We start from the raw sequence: 17,678 nt of genomic DNA on the forward strand, positions 1-17,678 counted from the left end.
ATTTTCTAAGCAACTACCTCTCCTCCCAGTAGCACTGAGCCTGGGCCCCCTCTAGCATTAGCATAGAGGAACCTTGGTCAGCTGGACCTCAAAATGTCTGTGTCCCACAGACCACAGCTATCTTAAGTCTGCCCACCTCACAGTTCCTCAGGGCATAATTCTTGGGTTAGAAACACCTTGGTCTACAACCCTCCCCTGTTATCTATGGGAAATGGTTACTTCAGTGTTTTAAAAAAATGTTACAACTTTTGTTTGCTTCTCCTTTGTCTCTGATTTCTAAAATTTTCAAAGTGAACCCTACACAGCAGGCTGTTCCTGAGAGACTGAGTGTTTTCTCTCTCAAATTCTCAGAGCAGCAAAAGTGTCCATGTGTGCCAAGAAGGCAATGCAGGAGACAGGATACCCAGACTTTCCCAACTCAGACAAGTATAGATTTATTAGAAGAGGCTTGAGAAAAAGGAGGAGAAAAACTGACCAATGGCATGGGACTCTTCTGTATCCAGCACCTGTTCCCTGAGAAATTTTGCCAGCAACCACTACCTTATTTCACCCAAGCACTATTAGACACTTACAGACACTTCACTGAGGTCACCAAAATGAAACATTCTAGGTTAGCAATGAACAGCTCCAGTCTAGCAATGTCAAATTTCAAACAAGAAGAATTTCAAAAAAGCTCTGGATAAGAAAGAAAAAAAGTGCCTAGTCAAAAATCCCATGGATTAAGATTGTCTTCACCTAATCCTCATTCTTTCTCCGTCCTTCATCTCTCTCTTTCTTTCTCTTATTCTTTATCTTTTCTGACATTATCCTTTTGTTGTTCTACAGCTATTATATTCAACTGCTTACCTAGTCCAACTCTCAGGCTGGCCTTGGGGTAGATGTTGGGAGAGCATGTCTTTGCGGTTCTTCTACACCCATTCTACTACCACCTTGAAGCCCATGAAAGCAAACCACACTTACAGCCCCTCCTCCGCTGTAGCCTGTTGTTGCCACTGCTGTGTGGAATCCAGATCTTCTGCAACCTGGTTTGGGTGAGCTCTCCCATCTCTCGAGACATCTTAAGTGTCACAGCTAATGACACTGTCCACAAAGTACTGGGCCTCACTTCCTGTCTTACTAGCTGTCTCTTTTGTTAATGTGGCCAAAGCAGCATGTGGACAGAGTTGGGACAGGGAGGTGCACTGGACTTATGAGCCCTCTGGCAGCCTGTCTCCAGCCCCCTCTCCTCTTTCCAAGTCCTTGCTTGACTTGCCTGCCTCTGTGCCTGTATGTAACAGTGGGGGCTTGGGTGCAGAGAGAGAGGTTGGGCAGAGGTCAGCAGAGGCCTCTGAACTTCAAGAGCTGTGTACATAGCAGATAAGTTGGAGCCCAGCAGGGAAGGCAGCCAGCAAGACAGCCTAGGTCTGGCCAGATATTTTCCTCCAATGAAGACAGGACTAGTAGAACATGCAAATAAAAGACCAAAGATCATGTGCTTATATCCTCTGCAGGGTGGAAAAGTTAAAGGTGATGAAGTCAGGTCTCAGCCACTTTCACAGTTTTGAAAAAAAAAAGGGGGGGGGCCCAACTAGAATGTCAGGTTCTAACCCAGAAACAGAGATCCACATCAGAAATTCAAGGTTCTCGAGTACAAACAAAATCCCTACTGAAAAATGCAATGTTTTGAGCTAGCAATCAAAAACCAGAACTGGAAGTGGAAGGTTCGTTATTTCACTGCTTCCCCTACCCAAAATGTTATTGCAACTGTTGTCTTTCTGTGAATTCTGCTGCCCTTCCTACCACAGGGCCTCTCCCTCCTAAAATTTGCTGCTTGGGGGCTCTCTTGAAAGATAGGAGCACCATCTGGTCATCTTTATGTTCTCTCCAGCCACGGCTAAGTAAATTAGAGTAAACCTGACACCTTGGGAAGAAAAGTGAATGCAGCCATTTCTGTGGGGAGAGATAGTAAGCACTGCACACATGGCTGTCAGCTGCCATTACGTGCCCTAGGGAGAAAGGCATCATGATCTGATCTAGAATCTGACTACAGTTCTTCAGGCCAAGCTGTGGAGATGGAGGTTTAGGGCGAAGGCTGCAACAGGCTGAGTGTGGGGAGCAGGGAGCAATGACCTCAAAGTAGGACAAGTCCATAGGCCAGATTCATCCCACCCAGATGAGTCTACTTTACCTTCCCCCATTCCCTTGGGGGGAAGAGCACATGTAATGACACAGTTTACCTGGAATATGTCCAAGTGTACTTTTACTTCATTCTTTTGCAACCTTCCCACCCCCTGATGAATCTCCAATGATTGGCTACAAGGAATCTCAACTTTCTTCCATTGAACTGGGCTACACAGGAACAAGCTCTTGGGTATAGAAATCTCTAATCCCTTTCCTCCAATGCTCCTGGCTACACTTTGCCTTTTAAAAAGTTCCTTAAAAGTTTATTCTTAATATCCTAGTCTATACAAAGGTTATATTCCAGTTGTGTACAAATCATTCCAAATCTTCAGTACATTTTGGAGCCTGCCCATCTAAATGAATCTACTGAGACAGCGTGAATTGTGGTGGTTAACAGCAATGGGCTGTGGAGCCATACTACCTGAGTGGAATCCCACCTTTTGCCCCATTATGAGATCCTGGGCAGAAAACTTAACTTTATAGTGCCGCAGTTTTTTCATCTGATTAGAGTTTCTACCTACTTTTTAAGATTGTTGAAAACTCAACATGTTAACACATATAAAGCAACCTGGGAAATATTCAAAATACATTAGTCAACACCTATTCCCTTTGTGAATTAAATGATCAAATCACCTCTTGGGCTGATCTGAAACTTCTAATGTAATTCTGGGTATACAAGAAACAGTAAGGGGAATTTATAACATATAACAATGGGTTAACATTTATAATAAAGAGCTCCTGCCAATCAATTAGAAAGATAATTTATTTTTACTTTTTTGGTTTTGTGATACAGAAGGCCCTAGAAATCATTTCATCCAACCTTCTCTGTTAAGAAAGTGGGGGCCTAGAGCGGGGAAGTATTTCCTAAGGTCCTGTGCCCAAACAAGTGCCCAAGTCAGGAGTAGAACATGGAGGACCTCATTTTCCCAGTCAAAGGCTTTGTTGTTGTTGCTGTTGTTGTTGTTGTTGTTAATTGATCAATTTAGCTTGACTTAAGAATGTGGTGTTCCAAATGATCTCAGAACCTTCAGAGTCTCAGAACTAGACTTTGGAAGAGATACAACTCTTAATTTTAATGAGTCTCCTAATAACTATTACTCTGCAAATGCTATTTTTTTTTCCTCAGCATTGGCTTTGCTAGCTACTGAGTCGTTTTTTTTTTTCTCTTTCTGACATTGCAGTATTACATCTTTTGTATATTTTTGTATTACTATTTTAACTGGAGTATAATTAACATGCAGTGTTATATTAGTTTCAGGTGTACAGTATAATAATTCAGTAAGTCTATGCATTTCTCAGTACTCATCTAGGTAAGTGTACACTTAATCCCCTCTACCTATTCTACACCTCCCCTCATCTGCCTCACCTCTGGCAACTACCAATTTATTTTCTGTATTTAAGACTGTTTTTTGTCTTTTTTTCTTTGTTTGCTTCTTAAATTCCACAAATGAGTGAAATCATATATTTGTTTTTCTCTGACTGATTTACTTATCATAATACTCTCAAGCTCCATCCATGTCATTGTTTTTATGCCTTTTACGTCTGAGTAGTATTCCATTGTGTGTGTATAAGTATGTATGTGTATGTGTGGAGATTATACTCAGATCCATTCATCTATTGGTGGATACCTGGGCTGCTATCATATCTTAGCTTTGTAAATAAGGCTGCAATAAACATAGGGGTGTATATATCTTTTTGAGTTAGTGTTTTCATTTCCTTTGGGTAAATACCTAGTAGTGAAATTGCTGGATCATATGGTATTTCTATTTTTAATTTTTTGAGAAAACTCCGTACTATTCTCCACAGAGGTTCCATCAATTTGCATTCCCACTAACAGTGTAAGATGGTTCCCTTTTTCCCCACATCCTTGCCAACATTTTTATTTGTGTTTTTTATTTTAGCCATTCTGATAGATATAAGGTAATATCTCATTTTGATTTTTTTAAAAGATTTTCTTTATTTATTTGACAGACAGAGATCACAAGTAGGCAGAGAGGCAGGCAGAGAGAGAGAGAGAGGGAAGCAGGCTCCCCGTGGAACAGAGAGCCTGATGTGGGGCTTGATCCCAGAACCCTGGGATCATGACCTGAGCCAAAGGCAGAGGCTTTAACCCACTGAGCCACCCAGGCGCCCCTCATTTTGATTTTCAATGCTAATAATCTTACATGTAAAGTTTCCATTGCCCACAAAGTAACAACATATTCCATATCCTAGTTGCTCCTTACAAACATTCTCACTAGTCTCATAGGGAAACTAAGGTCTAGGGAGGGGAAGTAGCTTGTCCAAGGTAACTGAGCCAGTCATATGAACCTCCATCTCTGTTTACAGTTTTGTCCTCATGACCCTGACAAGAGGCAGAAATGTAATTTTAGCAGCAGGAAATCTGAGACAGGAGGCTAGCAGGCTATTGGCAAGGTCTGAAAGGGTAAGCCTGGGGTCCAGGCTTGAAAATTCAAGTTAAAGTTGCCTAGAACTGGAACTAGCTAGCTGGTTGTTTATCATTGATGTGTTGTTTTGTTTTATTTTATTTTGCTTTTGTGGTACGTGGGCTGTCTGGTTTTTGTTTGCTTGTTTGTTTACCTCTGTTATCAACTTTGATCCTAGAAGCAGGAAAACTAAACAAGTTTTATGGAAAGATCTAAATCAAGCTCCAACCTAATTCTCTAGCCATGTCTCTTTTTAGACCCCCATGCTTAAACTGTACTGGCTGACTCCCTGAGTCCCCAAACATAACATGACATGTACTTTTGACCTCTGGGCCTTTGCTCCACCTGAAATGCCTTCTCTTTCCTTCCATTCTCAATGAAATCTGACTCACTCCTCAAGAACTGGTTCAATGTTGCCTCTTCTGGGAACCTTTCCCTGTAACCTGGGACAGGCATTATCTTTGGTTCTCATATTGTCTATATGCTTCCATTTATCCGAGCACGTATCCACCAGTTTTTACTGGTATAGTTCCTTACTGGACTGTGAGTTCCTTGAGGATGGGGACTAGACCTCGATTATCTGTGATCAGTGTTTCCAGTGTCCAGCTCAAGTCCTGGCAAAGAGAAGATACTTGCTTAATGAGTAGTTGTACAATCTGTATCTCTCTTCCCTTGATGAGATGAACATATACACAAAGAATCCCCGTTCAGGAAGGTAAACATTATAACTGAGATCTATGCAGGGAATGGGGTGGGCATACTAACTAGGTCTGAAAGTAGAAGGAGGTATCTAGAAAGTTTCTCAACCTTTAATGTGGTAGAATAGAATAAACAAAATATGAAGTCCCCTACCCTGAAAAAGCCCAATTAACTGGTAGCAGAAAAAGAGTTCACTTTCACTCAGTATCAGAGACTCACTCAAGACCAAGATCTGAACCACGAATTCTAAAATGGGGTTAATTATAGGGAGAAAAAACACACAGTGTGACTTCCTGAGGCCCACAGATCCTAACCATCCTCCCAAAGTCAGGCGTATGTAAGAGAATCCTATTAAACGCATTATTAAGACCACACCATGGGTTACAAAATCACAAATGGGGTATCTCTATTAGTAATTCTTGGGAGTGTGTGGGGTGTGAATTTGTGAGGGGTAAGAGTATACAGGGGAGATTGGCCACATGCTTATAGTTTATGAGCTGATACGTGAGTATTACGTCTTTTGTGGCAGCAGCTTAGGTACCACTTCCTTTGCAGTCATTGCCCTGGTTCACTATTCCCCCACTATATTCAACCCCATGCCTGGGGCCCAAGGCTCACTACATCCTAGTCCTAAGAGTGGCTCTCTACAGACTATAGTCACTCTGGGAGAAGAGCTGGAGGCCTGTGGGTGGTATTACCCATGGAGGCGATAGAAAAATACCAGGACCATTAATCTCAGACAGAGCATGGAAGACCTGAAACATCTCCAGAAATTTGGTTCCTTTTCTCCTACAGGAGACAACCCTCTGAAGGAAGTAGTCCAGGGACTTCAATTTCCATTTCAGTAAGGAGGTTATTGAAGCCCAGAGAAGGTGAAAGCCTTGTTCAAAGTGCCACAGCAAACCAGACCTACTTTATACACCATGGCAAGATATAATCCCTACCATCCAGATCACTCAAAACTGGAATAGATCGAAATAGAGAGACTTCTAAGGTGCTAAGGAACTTCCCTTTTGGTCAGTGTCCCACAAAGACAGGTTGGGATGGATGAGAGATAGATGATAGATATATAGATAGATAATTAGATATAGGTATTGTCTTTTCCCCAATTCTCCCATACCCCTTAAGGCACACTTCAAGTAACCCTATATAAAGAAAAATTACCAGAGAGCCTAAGGAATGGATTTGGATTTGTGTACCTCTATCTATTTCCCCTTCTGTCTCACCTACCTGTTCTCCTAGAGGTTTTTTCTTCCATCACTAATTATCCGACACACAGCTTTCTTGCATTTAGACCTTCAAAGCAGGTACAGAGATGGCGTCAAAGAGGGAGTCTGGAGGCGTTGGTTGGTTCCTTGAAAAGGCTGTGGAAGTACCCTTGATAAGAGGGGCATGTGTGCACTCTGTTGAAATACCAGCTGTGTTAGTTGTCAAGGAAGTTCCTGAGCCATCCGGAGCCTTTTTTCATCAGGCCAATCATGTGTTCACCTTGCCCCAAAGGTCAGAACTAATATTAACAAGCAACTGCAGAATGAGGAAATTAAAACCAGCAATGTAGACAGGCAAGATCTGGATTTCCTCAGGGCTGAGCTGCAGGTTGGTCTTCAGTGTAAATGGGCACGCTCTCTTATTAGACAGTGATTTGGCAATATGAAGCAAGAGCAATAAAAATGTTAATTTCCTTTGTCCTAGTTATCCCACTCCTGGGACTCAATCCTGAGCCAATAACCACCAAAGCATGAAAAACCAAAATTTTTATTTTAATTGTAGAGCTATTTAGCTTGATGGCAACAACTGGAAGGTAACCTTAAGTCCTCTTGGAGGAAAAGCAGCTCTTTGCACCTTTTATGCAGACATTGAGGATGATGGCTCTAAGGCTATGGAATTCTGGGGAAAAAATTATGCTTGCAATTTGGGGTGAGAAACATAAGAATGCAAAGTCATGCTTTTCCTTGGACATTAGGCATGTCTATTATTCCTATTTTTGTGTTGTCAAAAACAAGTCACTAATCTGTTGCTTTTGCATTTGCCCTGTGTTTGCTTATTCCCTTAGGAAATAGTTATTGACTCCTAATATATGTTGTGCCCTAGATTAGAGGATGGGGCTAACAAGATAAAATCAGGTATGGTCATTGCTCTATGGGGCACCTGGGTGGCTCAGTCCGGTAAGTGTCTGCCTTCGCTGAGGTCATGATCGAGTCCCACACTGGGCTCCCTGCCCAGCTGGGAGTCCACTTCTCCCTCTCCCTCTGCAGCGCCCTCTCCTGCTCCCCTGCTTGTGTGCACACTCTCTCCCTCTCAAATAATTTTTTTTAAGACATGGTAATTGCTCTCAAGTTGCTGGCAGTTGTGTGACAAAAACAGAAATCAATGGTAGCTGTGCATTCAGATAAGTGCTGTGACAGAATGGACCAGAGGGTGCTGTGGGGACCCAGAGGAAAAAATCTAACTGGGGAGGTGTGTGGGTGTTAGGAACAACTTATTCAGCAAAGTATTCCTTGGGCTGATTAAGATAGGCTTTGAATTCTGGCTCTACCACTTCCGTGCGACTGGGGTGAATTCACTCATTTTGTCATATTTAGCTTTAATACCCCTTACAGGGTTGTCCAGAGAATGAAACAAATAATACATATGGAAGAGCCATGGGGTCCATTGGGAGGCAGTGCTGCTCTGGAGCTTGGGCAGCCCTCTTAAATACCCTGGGCCTCGCTTTTACTCATCTGAGAAATGGAGCCACGAAAAAGTATATGTTGGGCCATGTCCTTAGGAATGTTATGAGGCCCAAGACAAATAATGGCTATAGAGTGGGCATGAGACAGCTTCCTCTCTTCCCCTCCTCTTGCTCTATAAAGCCAGGGGCCTTCTCCTAAGTCTAATTCCACTGGAGCACTTCTTAGTGCTCCCTCTAGCTGCACAGTTCCCTTTGAGCTTCCCCTCTCCCACACAAGCACTGTTACAGCGAATACTCCCAGGATGCCAGAGGCGCACTTGGAGGTAAGGTCAGTTGCACTGGGGGCGGGGCTTCGGTTGCCGCGCGGTTTCGTACAAGGTTCCGCGGCTAAAAAAATGGCGAAGCCCTATCTGGAAGTAATTGGAAGCACAACGGGGTCTCGTGAGCCGCACGTAAAGGCAGACAGACTCTGACGCTTGGGCCTCTTTGCGGCGGGAGGAGGAGGGGCCTAGGTGAAGGACTTCCTCTTGCATTCATTCCTCCTAGGCGTCTGCACCACCCCATCAAGTTCCGCTCCTCCCGCCAATGAGAACTGGGGGGATCGAAGCCCCGCCCCACTTTCGCCAACAGCTTTGTGGCGCGCAGGAGAACGCATGCGCCAATGCACGCGGAAGGCGGGATTTGACCAACTCGGGAGTGGGTGGTGGTGTCCAGCCATTCTGTGTACCCTGGCTTGGGCGCGGACTGTGAGGTGTTGCAGTTCGTTGTTGAGATGTTGCGGGTGGTGAGCTGGAACATCAATGGGATCCGGAGCCCCCTGCAAGGGATGGTATACGAGGAACCCAGCAACTGTGCCGCCATGGCGGTGGGACGCATTTTGGACAAGCTGGATGCCGACATCGTCTGCCTTCAGGAGACCAAAGTGACCAGTGAGCGCTCAAAAATCCATACTACCATACTTTATCTTTTACACTAACTTTTGTCCCCTACTTACTCTCATTTTACTAAATCATTTCTCTATCCGTAGAGTCCTCCTCTTAGTCCCAGTTCAGAATCCTGATGCCCTCCCCCTAAACACCTATTTCTCACTACAGCTTGATGTCTTAATTCCTGCTTCATCTCCTGTCGTCAGCAGAGCTTTAATTCCCTCACCCGTGCAACCTTTATCCTGGCACAGATCCTCGTAATTCCTACTCATTCTCCTGCCCCAGCTCAGTACCCCAAATTTCCTTCTCGTCACACATTGTCCAGCTTCAGCTCCCAAATTAGATTCCCCAATTCTCTTTCCCTGCCTCGAGCTCAGATCCTTTAATTCCCACCCCATCTTTGCCCCCAGCTCAGACTCCCTGATTTCTTCCTTTTTACTTCACCATCTCTGATCCTCAGTTCTCCCCTCAGATCCCCTAGAGCTCTACCACCATTTCTCCTTCCCAGCCTCAGAACCTCTTATCATTTCTATCTCATGTCCCACGCAGAGATTAGATCCCCTAGTTCTCTCTCTCCCACCCTAGCTCAACAACCCCCATTCCTTACCTCTCTCTTACACCCCCCTCTAACAACTTTTTCTCCATCCCCAGTTTAGATCCTCTAATTACCTCCCTCTCCTACTTCATATCCCCAGCTCAGATTCCCAGTTTTCTCTCCCATATTCCATTTTCCACCTCCAGCTCCCTCCTTTCACCTAATCACTAGCTTCCTCCCACCTAATTTCCCTCCTCCCATTCCATAGCCTACCTCCTTCTTATTCTTATATCAATTCCCTCTCTAGTCCCCACCTTTCTAGTTCCTCCTCTAATCATGGATACTTCCTTTCACTCCCAACTCTGGCTCTGATGTGTGCAAGGAATTAGTCTACAACTTCGATTCCAGACCTTTGTGTCTGGGGCCTTACCTTTATCTCTGACACAATCTTACATTTTTTTTTTGTAGGGGATGTGCTGAGAGAGCCTCTGGCTATCATTGAGGGCTATAACTCCTATTTCAGCTTCAGCCGCAACCGCAGTGGCTATTCTGGTAAATGGGGCTTTCTGGGGACTGTAAATTAGTGATGGCAGCAGGTCGGGGGTGAAAGGGTTTCCAGTATTTGATAAGGTAATAAGAAACTCAGGTTTTTACTTTTAAATTTCTTTTGAAGTTACAAAGCTACTTTTAATACTTTAGGGTGAGCCCCACAGGAATAAAAAAACACTGGGAAAGGGTACCCCCACAACTCTCAGGATGGCCCAGGGGTAGAGAGGCTACCTGAGGGGAAGGAAGCACAAAAGGGATCCACTGCAGACTTAGGGCAAAAGGAATGCCATTGGTGCTGGGACCTGTGAGCACTACAGGAGAAAACATGAGCATGGTGGGCCTGGCTCCAGGTACACAGGGGAGGCCTAGAGGCTTGGACACGAAGCCACAAAGCTACTTGGGTTCCTCCTTCTCGTTTGCCTTTTTCTGCTTCTGCTGAATGATCTCTTAGTCCCTCTGCTTGCAAATATCAGCAGAAAGCCTGTCACCTTGGTACTTTCCCTTAAACTAGTAGCTCTGCTTTTTCATATTCTTCTGGCGGTTGAGCTAACACTGGTTACCGTGGGTCATGGTGACTGCAGCAGCTCTGGCCTACCTCCGTTGCATCCCCTCACTCTGTCTCATGTTGCAGGCCCCCAGGCTTTTAGTCCACAGAACTAAAGTCAAATAAAGCTATGTGAAGGATAGTTTTTATGTGTAAAATTATCCTATTTGGCTTGGGAAGCACAGTCAGTCAGGTGGTAGTTAATTGTATGAGCTCTGGAGCCAGACTGCCAGGGTTTGAATCCTACCTCACTTCCTTGCTGTGTACCCTCTGGCAAGTTAATCAACCTTTTTATGCTTCAAGTTTCTCAGCTGAGAAATGGAGATAATGCCTACCTCCTACGCTAGTATGGGCATACCTTGTTTTGTAATTATGTGTATGTTTATATAAAGATATATGTATATAATATATATAAACTTAAATGTAAATAAATATGTAACAAATATGTGAATCTATATATCTATATATAATATATTTATATATATACATATATATGTAAAGCACTTTATTATGTTTTACAGATATTGCATATTTTATAAATTGAAGGGTTTTATGGCAACCCTGTATTGCAAATGTCTTGGCACCATTTTTCCTCCAACATTTGCTCACTTCGTGTCTCTTTGTCACTTTTTGGTAATTCTTACAATATTTTAAACTTTTTTTATCATATTTGTTATGGTGATCTGTGATTAGTGCTTGCAACTTCCTAAAAGCTCAGATGACAGCATTTTTTTAGCAATAAAATGTTTTTTAATTAAGGCATACACATTTTTTAGACATATTGTTATTGCACATTTAATAGACTACAGTACAGTAACAACATAACTTCTATTTGCCCTGGGAAACCAAAATATTCATTTGACTTGCTTTATTACAATATTTGCTTTTTGTGGTGTTCTGGAACTGAACTCGCAATATACTGGGGTATGCCTGTATAAGGATTAAACAGATTAGTCCATGTGATAATAATAATAGCTAACACTTTTTGAGCACTTACCATGTGTTCATGTAAAACACTTACATTAGTAGCTATTATTGTTCTGTGGCTTTTTAATTTTTTTAAGATTTTATTTATTTGACAGAGGGAACACAAGCAGGGGGAGCAGCAGCAGGATATGCTCTCTGCTGAGCAGGGAGCCTGATTCGGGGCTCCATCCCAGGACCCTGGGATCATGACCTGAGCAGAAGGCAGGTGCTTAACTGACTGAGCCATCCACGTGCCCCCCTGTGGCTTTTTTAGATGAAGGAACTGACATTCCAGTATTTGAGTAGAATTGCTTCAGTCTCTCGGGAGCCATCCATGGCCCTGGAGTTGAGAGAGTTGTCAGTACAGCCACACTAGATGAAGATGACTCCGGGGACCTATGTGGGGGCAATAAGCTATGCAATAGGCTATTGGCTTTTAGGCCCATTCAGAGTATCCTATCTACCTCCAGGTGTAGCCACGTTCTGTAAGGACAGCGCTACCCCCATGGCTGCTGAAGAAGGCCTGAGTGGCCTACTTGCCACTCATGATGGGGACGTGGGTTGCTATGGAAACATGGATGAATTCACCCAAGAGGAGCTTCGGGCTCTGGATAGTGAGGGCCGGGCCCTCCTCACACAACACAAGATCCGGTAATAGCCCACATCCCCCTGTCACTGAGCACTGTTGCTTCTACTGTTAGTATGGTGATTCTGAAGCTCACCTTAACAAACATATATTCATCATGGAAAATGTCCCACATTTGCCTTTCTTGGACTCTAGTTCTGGCGGGGTTACTCACTGTGTGACCTTGGGCAAATCATGCTCCCCTGTGAGGTTTGAGTTCCCCATCTCTACAATGGGGAACTGGCTGGGAGGTTCGACTCTCTTATTACCACAGGCACATCAAATGCAACTTAGCAGCTCATTGCCCCAAGTTGCTGTCTTTCTGGATGTCCTGTTGTGAATGGAAGCACCATCACCTGGTTTACCTGGGTGTTATCCTAGTGCCCCCTTCCTGCCTTACATGTAGTCAGTCTCCAAGTCCTGTGCATGCCAGTACATTCATGTCTTTCTGTCCCCTTCTTCACATCCATCCTACAGGCAAACATTAAGTGGAAGCCACGTGGTGTGGGGGGAAAGGAGGCTTGGAAATGACTTTTTCTTGTGTTTTGGGGGGTGGTCTCTTCTTCTCAGCACTTGGGAAGGGAAAGAGAAGACCTTGACCCTAATCAACGTGTACTGCCCCCATGCGGATGCTGGGAAACCTGAGCGGCTGTCCTTTAAAATGCGCTTTTATCGCTTGCTGCAGATCAGAGCTGAAGCCCTCCTGGCAGCTGGCAGGTATTGTAAGCCTGAGTACTTGAGCTTGTTCTAGGTCCCCAACCCACTTAGGTGTCAAGCTCTATTGGAAGGATATGGGATCTTCGTCTTTTGAGTTCCTTTATAGCCTTGTTGGAGACATCAGCGTGTCTACCTGAATGGGTTCTGCACTATATGAGCTGTGAGGACCAGGTAAAGTGATACAGATAAGGGTTTTGTACTTAGATACCTCTAAACACCTTTCCTTGCTCCTTTTACTCACTATGAGTCCCAAGGTTAGTTCTGCTTTATTTTCTTTTGTTAAGTGAGTGTATGAATCCCTACTACAGAGTAGTTTTAAGGATGACATGAGTTGAAGAAGCTAAAGTGCCCAGGAGCAAATGAAAAGTCTTGTCTGAGGGAAGGACAGGAAAGTGAGGGTGGGTTAGAGTAATCAAGGGTTACTTCCTAAGAGAAGTACCTGGCCTCAACTTTGCAGGACTAGAAAGATACCATTAGGTAGAGATAAGTGAGACGGTCATGTCGGATAGGGAATGATGTCATCTTTGGAGATCAGGATTGGATTGGTCAGGCATAAAATTTAGCAAGATTATGGTAAGATTGGAGCTATGCATTGCTATGGGCTCCCACTTTGCCTTAAAATGTGAGGCGGGGCTGATCTGAGCTCTTGGGCCTAGAAGACAGTAGATAGGCCAGGACTAATGCTTCCCTTTCTTGAGTGTCTAGTTGATAATCCCATGTCATGTTTTTTAGCCATGTGATCATTCTGGGTGACCTGAATACAGCCCACCGCCCCATTGACCACTGGGATGCAGTCAACGTGGTAAGGCTCTTCTAGGCCCCTTTACTCACTTCCGACTGTAGTTCTGTTTAGCCAGCCAACCAATGCTAGATTTTGGGTCCAAGGGTAGCTTTCTTCATGGAAAAGCAGAGCTTAGTTTGAAATAACTTCTCAAAGCACTGAAGATTGTTCATTCACTCAGGAAACATTACTGTCTTGCCCTTGACTTGGTCGTGAGCCATGTGCTGAGGACTCAGTTACCAGTCAGTTCTGGCTCTTGTCCCCTCAGAGGTTTCAGCATGGTGGGGGGCTGTGGACTTACAACCAGCCAATTATAGAAAGATATCTTCAGAGCTGAAGCAGAGATGGCAGTCTATGGGAGCCTGGAGAAATGGGATTCCTGGGCCAGTCTAGACATTAGGGAGGCATCTGAGAGTAGTTGAATTTTTTTTAAATTAACATATAATGTACTATTTTTTTCAGGGATACAGGTCTGTGATTCATCAGTCTTAACACAATTCACAGCACTCACCATAGCACATACCCTCCCCAATGTCCATCACCCAGCCACCCCATCCCACGCACCCCCCTCCCCTCGAGCAATGCTTAGTTTGTTTCCTGAGATTAAGAGTCTCTGAGGGTTTGTCTCTCTCTCTGGTTTCATCTTGTTTCTGAAAATGGTTGAATTTTAAAAGATGAGTAAAACAGAGCTTTGGGGGTAGGGGAAGCAAAGCATTCTAGCTTAAGCAAAGGCTGCAAGGTGAGAATTTGCTTGGTATGCATGGTGAACTGCAAGTCCCATTCTTGTTAGGGGTTGACAGGAGAAGGGAAGTGAGTGGTAGGAGATGGGACGGGAAAGTCCTTTGGGGGCCAGATTTTGAGGTCCATGAATTCCACATTGTCTTGATCATTTCCCTAATACACTGTTTTCCTGCTTGTGAACTTTCAATACTTCCCTGTTACCTCTGCAATACAGAGAAAACATCTAGGCCTGGCATCAAAGGCTTTTTAATTTCCATTTCCATCTTCAGTACCCCTACATACTTTGTCCACTCCAGCTAGGTTATCTCCTCTCAGCCCATTGAAAAAGTTATTTTCATTCTGATTTTTTCACTGCACCCTGTCTTTTGTTCTTGTTTCTGTTGTATGAACCTTTCATCTTTGAGTCCCTCTAGGCCAGTGGTTCTCATTCCCTGACAGCACATTAGAACAAGGAGCTTTTATAAGAATGTTAATACCTTGGTGCCACCCTAGGGATGCCTGGGTGGCTCAGTCGGTTAAGCGGCTGCCTTCAGCTTGGGTCATGATCCCAAGGTCCTGGGATCGAGTCCCACATTGGGCTCCTTGCTCACTGGAGAGCCTGCTTCTCCCTCTCCCTCTGCCCTGCTCATGTGCACGCGCTCTCTCTCCCCCCTCCCCCTGTGTCAAATAAATAAATAAAATATTTTTAAAAAATACCTCGGTGCCACCCTAGACCAATTAAATCAGAATCTGTTGGTTGTGGGGCCAGGGTAGCAGTATGTTTTACAAGGTTCCAGGTTGATTTTCTTGTACAGTCGGGCTTCAAAACTACTGCCCTAGAATCTACAAACCAGTTCTCAGCTTGTTCATGAGGGGAGCGATCAGTAACTTAAAGTGCTGGCATAGTCCAACTCAGCATTGGGCTTGGCTCAGAGAAGGGGCTGTAGGAAGTCTTTTGATTAACTTAGAGAAGAGCTACATAAACAGATGTGGCTCCAAGTAGGGAACATGAACAGAAATGAGATAATGAAAGAATGGTGGTGGTAGTGTGACAGGGAAAAGAGTGTACATTACAAAGTGCAAGCCTTCAGTCCCTTCCTACCTTATTTCTCATTAGGCATTAACTCAGTCTGTTCTTTCTCCTTCCTGCAATAGTGTCATAGAACTTTATGCCTTTTCTTCCTAGTTCAGAACTATCATAGATCTCTCAAGTGCACCTCTTACATTCTTCTGCCAGGAAAAGACTAATAGTATCAGGTCACATGACAAACAGAGTCTTTCCAAAATAGCAGAATATGTCCACTTCCCAAAAGACTGGCTTTTCTAGTCTTCATCTCCCTAAATAACACCATCATCCCCTTGGCTACTCCATCCAAAAGCCTGGGAATTGTGTTAATATTGTCTTTCTTCTCTACGCCCATAATCAATGGGTACTATTGATTTTAGTTCCAAATCATCTCTTAATTTCATTTTTATTTGTCTCCTCTGGCTCTACCCTAGTCTAAGTGATTATCATCTCTTGCTTATATGGACTATGATAGTTATCTCCTGCTGGTCTGCTGGTCCTGAGTCTGGTCTCCCTTTGTCTTTTGAGTTCATGCTTCCTCTCTCCACAGGCCCATTACAGAGGTTGCAATCACAATTTATAACACCCTCTGCCTGGGTTGCTCCCGCTCAGCCTTACCTCTCCAGCTCCAGATCACTTTCTGAAAGGAAGCCTCATTGATCCCTTGGACGAGCTCAGGTTCCCACTTTGTCTCTAGTACCATGCCTGGCACATAATCAGTGTTGTTTAAACATTTTTTTCATTGAATGAGTGGGTGGGCCAGATGGATTGGATGGATGAATGAAATGGGGGTCAGAGCCAAAAGAAGTAATGAGGTATGGATTTCTGGAACTCCTCAGCTAAGGAGTTTGTGGGGGAGAGAGGAGATGGTCTGTAAGGCTTTTGACACCCACAAAATAAGCCAGATAGTTCTAGAGGGTTTAAATGAAAAGGTAGCAGTTTTCTTACCTCCTAATCCCAGTACCACTTTTAACTTCCTGCTTTCCATCCTTTTGGTGAGCAGTTCTGAGAATTGCTTTGATTAAGCAAACAAGCTTTCAGATTTAACATTTAATCCCAGCTCTGCCAGTTCTGGGCCGTGTGACCCTGAGTAATAGTCTTTTTTGGGACACTCACATTTTCTTATCTTAAAAATGAAGCAGTTAGTCTAAGTCTCTTCCAGTTCTAGGCATCTAGTTTTGCCTCTGTCTCATCCCTCTCCCTCTTCCCCAGGAATGCTTTGAAGAGGACCCAGGGCGCAAGTGGATGGATGGCTTGCTCAGTAACCTAGGATGCCAGGCTGGGTCCCCTATACGGCCCTTCATTGACAGCTACCGCTGCTTCCAGCCAAAGCAGGAGGGTGCATTCACCTGCTGGTCAGCAGTCAGTGGGGCCCGCCACCTGAATTATGGCTCCCGGCTTGACTATGTGCTGGGGGACCGGACCCTGGTAATAGACACCTTCCAGGACTCCTTCCGGCTGCCTGAGGTGATGGGCTCTGATCATTGTCCCGTGGGTGCAGTCTTGAGTGTGTCCTCTGTGCCAGCAAAACAGTGCCCACCTCTGTGCACCCGCTTCCTCCCCGAGTTTGCAGGTACCCAGCTCAAGATTCTTCGCTTCCTAGTTCATCTCAAACAAGATCCTGTGTTCAAGCAATCAACACTGCGACTCAGCAAACAAACCCGGATACAGATGCACCAAAACAAAGCCCGTGTGCGTTCAACCAGGCCTCGGCCAAGTCAGGCTGGCCCCAGCAGAGGCCAAAAAAACCTGACAAGCTACTTCCAGCCATCTTCTAATTGTCCCCAAGCTTCTCCTATCTCGGAGCTTCCTAGTGTGGTTGCCCTCATGACCCCAAAGACTCCAGAAGAGGAGGTGATGACAAAAGTGGTGGAGGGGCTGGCCAGTGCTCCAGAGGCCAAGGATGAAAAGGAGGTACGGACTTCTTTTTGGAAGTCTGTGCTGGGGGGGCCCTTGCCCATGCCCCTTTGTGGGGGTCACAGGGAGCCATGTGTGATGCGAACTGTGAAGAAGCCAGGACCCAATCTGGGCCGCCACTTCTATATGTGTGCCAGGCCCCAGGGTCCTCCCACTGACCCTTCCTCCCGCTGCAGCTTCTTCCTCTGGAGCAGGCCCAGCTGAACCAACCCAAGGTACAGATGTCTGGCATGGTCAACCCTGTACATAATCTGAAGCTAGCTCCCTCCTAAGATGCCTCTTTCTCCCCCAAGGACGACGACTCCTCTTCCACTTTCCTCAAGAACCTTTTTCCTCTTCCTCTTCAAGTCCTCTCTGATTCTTTTTCCTGCCTAGC

At 44.7% G+C, this 17,678-nt stretch overlaps 2 protein-coding genes and 1 pseudogene across 6 annotated transcripts in view; 1 reads left to right on the top strand and 2 right to left on the bottom strand.

The window, feature by feature from the left end:
• Positions 1–6,738, bottom strand: part of PFKFB1 (6-phosphofructo-2-kinase/fructose-2,6-biphosphatase 1) — a 101,442-nt gene extending 94,704 nt beyond the window's left edge. For 3 of the 4 annotated variants that reach the window (XM_032849929.1, XM_032849931.1, XM_032849928.1), the window contains exon 1: positions 961–1,086. In XM_032849929.1, the coding sequence (XP_032705820.1) occupies positions 961–1,057 (97 nt within the window). In that variant the 5' untranslated portion in view covers positions 1,058–1,086. Of the gene's footprint in view, positions 1–960; positions 1,087–6,515 lie in introns of those variants that run through there. The other variant, XM_032849930.1, reaches the window with a different exon arrangement.
• A 1,868-nt stretch (positions 6,739–8,606) lies between these two features.
• On the top strand, positions 8,607–17,615 carry APEX2 (apurinic/apyrimidinic endodeoxyribonuclease 2). Of its 2 annotated transcripts, XM_032849912.1 has the most exons (6): positions 8,729–8,885; positions 9,886–9,969; positions 11,947–12,127; positions 12,672–12,818; positions 13,551–13,620; positions 16,598–17,615. In XM_032849912.1, the coding sequence occupies exons 1-6, from the start codon at positions 8,729–8,731 to the stop codon at positions 17,504–17,506; spliced, it is 1,548 nt and encodes a 515-aa protein (XP_032705803.1). In that variant the 3' UTR covers positions 17,507–17,615. The 2 variants fall into 2 exon arrangements, with proteins under 2 accessions (XP_032705804.1, XP_032705803.1); XM_032849913.1 differs by lacking the exon at positions 12,672–12,818 and having other exon boundaries at positions 8,607–8,885.
• LOC116862561 lies at positions 10,360–10,536 on the bottom strand (annotated as a pseudogene).
• Positions 17,616–17,678: the final 63 nt, after the last annotated feature.

This window comes from Lontra canadensis, unplaced genomic scaffold (assembly GCF_010015895.1).
Source record: "Lontra canadensis isolate GAN:19392208 unplaced genomic scaffold, GSC_riverotter_1.0 scaffold259, whole genome shotgun sequence".
In the NCBI taxonomy this organism is placed as follows: Eukaryota; Metazoa; Chordata; class Mammalia; order Carnivora; family Mustelidae; genus Lontra; species Lontra canadensis.